The sequence below is a fragment of the Lepisosteus platostomus genome, chromosome 7, assembly GCF_059453375.1.
Source record: "Lepisosteus platostomus isolate fLepPlt1 chromosome 7, fLepPlt1.hap1, whole genome shotgun sequence".
Taxonomy (NCBI): domain Eukaryota; kingdom Metazoa; phylum Chordata; class Actinopteri; order Semionotiformes; family Lepisosteidae; genus Lepisosteus; species Lepisosteus platostomus.
Window position 1 is genome coordinate 13,464,683 of NC_142617.1, and position 4,359 is coordinate 13,469,041.

Here is a 4,359-nt window from a genome sequence, read left to right on the forward strand (position 1 = left end):
AGGTATATAATCAATTTTAATTTAACAACCACATTCTAATCATCCTTGAAGAACAAAGCAAAGAAAATTTTAAAATCATGTTTATTTATGAACATCCAATTTATACAAAACCTTTTTATACCACAAAATGCTCTTTACAGGATGTAAAAGCGCATCCAGTTCGGCAGAAAACGTCCCGTGCTTTTTGTTTGAAAGGCTAGTAAGCAGTGCCACATTTGTTGTACAACTGCCTCAGTGAAACATCGCTGGATCATTAGAAGTGTAGGATTTATTAAATTATTAAATAGTAGAAATATTTAAATATTAAATTTATTAAATAGGGTTAAAATTGTCACAAAGGGTGGGATTTATGTACTATTGTTCCATAAGCAGCAAGGAACCAAGCGGTAATGTTCAATGGCTTAGAAAGATCACATTTTAAGAAATATTTTGTATGATATACTGTATGTCCCATTTGTTTTTATTTTCAGTTGTTAATTGATAGAAGGATCTCATCCAACAGTAACTTGAAGGAATTAATGATATTCAACAACATTATGACAGGATAGATTGTTCCATACTCCCACAACCCTTTGTGTAAAGGGGTAGCAGCTGTTCTCAGTTTTAAATACAGTTCCATGTATTTTCCATGTATCACCTTGCTTTCTCATACTGTATATATATTTAGAGGCACTACCTATCCCCAAGGTTTACAAATGAGAAGGAGATGATAGCATTTTTTTTATTAATCTTGAGGATGCCAAGGGATTATTTCACACAAAGCAGAACATCTGTTACTTTGTGTCAAAGTTTTGGTTCAGTGAAATGTAAAAGCAAATAAATCAAGGTCTCCTGCTCAGTGGAGCTGCACATGAACTACAATACCATGGTATAATATATAAGTGTATAATCTAAAGACACCCTTTAATTTGTGATTAATATAATATACAGTAAATAAGCTTTAGAAGTGCAGATAACTACACAATTTAATACAAAATATTATACAAGAAATATTTGACCCATTATTATTGTACATTTTTAACTGGGCTATCTAAAGTTAACCTTCAGATTACAGTGACAACAATGATAGAGTTAATGGCCCTTAATAATCACAAGATCTACAGTATGCACTTTCTAAATAAATATTTCTAAATCCTTCCAAGCAGTTTTTTTTTTCATGAAAATCCAGGTGCTTTTGGAACTTTTTATTCATTTTCTGTAAAAATACTTAAAATTGATGATTTTAAGCAATGACTCTTTAAATTATTATTCGCTTTCTAAAGGATACTATACAGTATATGATATTTTGAACTTTAAACTAATCATGTCTTACTGATAAAACACTTCATCAGTAAGAGCATAGATATTTTAATATTTTTCAGTTAAGTTCGAATATAAACATAAAATGTGAGAAATGCCAAAAAACAGTATATTTTTATTTGTGCAGTAGTGCTTATAATGATTAAGTTAGATTAATAAGAGGGGATCAAAATGGCAAGTGTACTGTATGGTATACATTGATAGTAGCATTCATATATTCCCATTTATACTGTATTTACACAAATGCCTCAGACTAATACACCTAGTAAATTGAAAAATGCAGACCTTTCATTATTTAGAACCAACTTTAACTATTCTGAAAAGTGCTGGTATTTTATTCATGATTTCTTTGGTTTTCAGGGTATACACTATTGGGTTCATTAAAGGTGGAATGCAAGCAGACAATGAAAGGTTGAGCATTCTTATGTCGACATCAACAGCTAAAAAAAAGAATCCCCAAATATACAGGATTAAAATCGGTAAGTAAAAAAGTGCACCTAACGTTAAATGCTCGGTACATGTCACAAGTGCTTTGTGTCTGCCAGCTAGGTTTTGCATTTTGAAAACAGCAGTTAATATGGACAAATACGAGCAAATTATAAACATCAAAGGGACAAATATTATGAGCATGCTGAGTACGACAGCGGTGACCCATTGTTGTGTATAATCGTTGCAGGCTAATCGAAACACTGGTGCGTAATCGCAGAAATAGCTGTAAATCGTGGTGGATTTATAGAAAGATAGGTTGTTCATTAAAGAAACGGAATAAGCAATGGCAACGGTACATACGATCCAAGCAGTAAATATGATGCAGGTCATTTTAGGCACCGTGTTAAAATAGTGCTGCCTCAGTGGAAAACATATTGCAATTAACCTGTCGTACGCCAGTATAGCAAGCGAGAAAGATTCTAGCGAAGCGAACGTAAAGGCAAAGAACATTTGCGTTAAGCATAAACTATACGGGACGAAGTTGTATTTGAGAAGAAAAGCCCTGATCATCTGTGGGATCAAGGTTGTGCTGTAACAAATGTCAGTGACCGCCAGGTTGACCACCGCGATGTACTTGGGAGTATGAAGGCGTTCCTCTGACCATATCACTGAGACTATCAATGTGTTAGACAGCAACGTTACAATGTACACTACGGATAGGAAAATTAAATATACATTGACTAAAGGTAATGATGAAAACCCAGCAAGATAAAATCCCTGAGGACGCACAAAGGAATCATTGATGAAAGTAGCCCTCGATGCAGAATCGGTGCTCATCTTTGATGTTTGATGTCAGAGCTGTTTCCTTTCCTCAGTAACTCGTCACCTCTGTCAGGTGTAACTGAACCTTAAACAGAAGGATAAAAAAAGAGGACGATAATATTATTATTATTCAGTATAATTCATAACAAACATCCAATATCGAACCTCAAAACTCACTTGAATGCATGTCTCTTGTTACTGCCAGCAATAGGATGGAAATTTGAAAACGAACAAGTCAAGGTTTTAACCATTACTGGTTTTCCCTGCTAGGTATGGTATTCACAATTCAAGCAAACGTATTTAAAGATTTTAAGGGTGTATGGCATCATAAACACAGCAACAATCTGCACAAATTGTGTCTTGGTAAAGGTGTGGCCTCAGGCTGCAGCTCATGCAAAGCTCAGGTGTTGCTGCTGTTACATTGTATTTATACCTCTGCGCTAATCAGGTTATTGCAGTTCCTCACAGGTGCACAAGAACTTATCTTGTTGGCTTTTGAGTACTCTGTGTTTATTCATTTGAAAAGGGGACATTCACCAATCCACTGCTGCAGACGTAGTAGATGGAAATGAAACACTCCATGGACAGGAAAAAATGTAAGCGCACAGCATTTGTCTCGAGCTGTTTATGTTAATGTTCCTTCTTCAGAATGCACCTGGGATTTCATTAAATGTGTAAATTGCTCTGACATAAAGTAATTACTTAGAACCCTTGGGTAACTTAACAGTTAATTGTCTTAGAAAACATGCTATTATATACCATCCAGAGTTTAGAATAAGAAATGTCAAGGCAGCATTAGCAAAGCATCATACTCAGTGGTGTACAGTACATGTTCTGAATATACATCAACATGAATATATAAAGAACAATACAACATGGGAAAAAAAATAGTCAAACCAAACTGAGGCGCTGGATCAAGCCTGTCATATATGCTTATACATCTCAAATATTAAACAGACTGGGTGTTTGATAAAGGAGCCCCCTACCCACTCTTGAAGAATTGCTTTGCCTCCAATGTATTCCTTCTTAGCACTTAACAAATTACTTGAACTAATTATTAGCCTTATAGGAGTAATTAAACAGCTTTTCCCAGCTCTTTTTTTATGGTGGGTACAGTTTACAGCACACATTTCACCACAAATATGAAATAATTTTTCTGTATCAATACCAGGTAAACTACTGTATGTTGAACTGCTTATCCAATCTGAGTTTTTCTGACTGTTCCAAACAAGAGACCTATTAACATGTTGTGTTATATGATGAACATATAGACTTGATTTACATGCTTTTAATAAGAGAAAAAGTGGATCTATTTTAATGTACCCACAAATATTAATATGAATACAATGCAAGGATTAAATGGTGACTGAATTAAAATAATTTGTTTCTTTGATTTTATTTTTTTCTTCAATGGTGTCTTGTCATTGAGTGACAGTAATATTACATTTGGTTTGCACATGCAGGGAAAATGATCTTTCTTGTATCTTTAAACACTAGAGGCTAATACTCTGTGACTGTTTGAGAAATGGCTTGTCATCACCTCCAAACCACAAGACCCCTTTGGCACCACACTCATCATTTGGATACAAATGTCTTCTAACACTAGGAGCCTGGTCATGTGCAGTTAGCTGTGAGATATTTATCTGGCATGACTTCTCCTGCCTAACTAATAAGCAGTCTCCTTTCACCTTCTAAACAGATAATGTTACTGGTAGATTCATATCACAGATTTGAAGCAACAGAGGGTCTGTATTTAGGTAATTAAGATACAGACATAATATGCATGTCTTATTCTTGTAGTTTGATCTA

The 4,359-nt window shown here is 34.5% G+C and overlaps 1 protein-coding gene across 1 annotated transcript; it reads right to left on the bottom strand.

The window, feature by feature from the left end:
* Nucleotides 1–1,297: 1,297 nt before the first annotated feature.
* Nucleotides 1,298–3,830, bottom strand: LOC148658274 (olfactory receptor 2AT4-like). The gene has a single exon (XM_088639374.1). It carries the CDS (start codon nucleotides 2,563–2,565, stop codon nucleotides 1,591–1,593), a length of 975 nt encoding a protein of 324 aa, XP_088495500.1. The 5' UTR covers nucleotides 2,566–3,830; the 3' UTR covers nucleotides 1,298–1,590.
* Nucleotides 3,831–4,359: the final 529 nt, after the last annotated feature.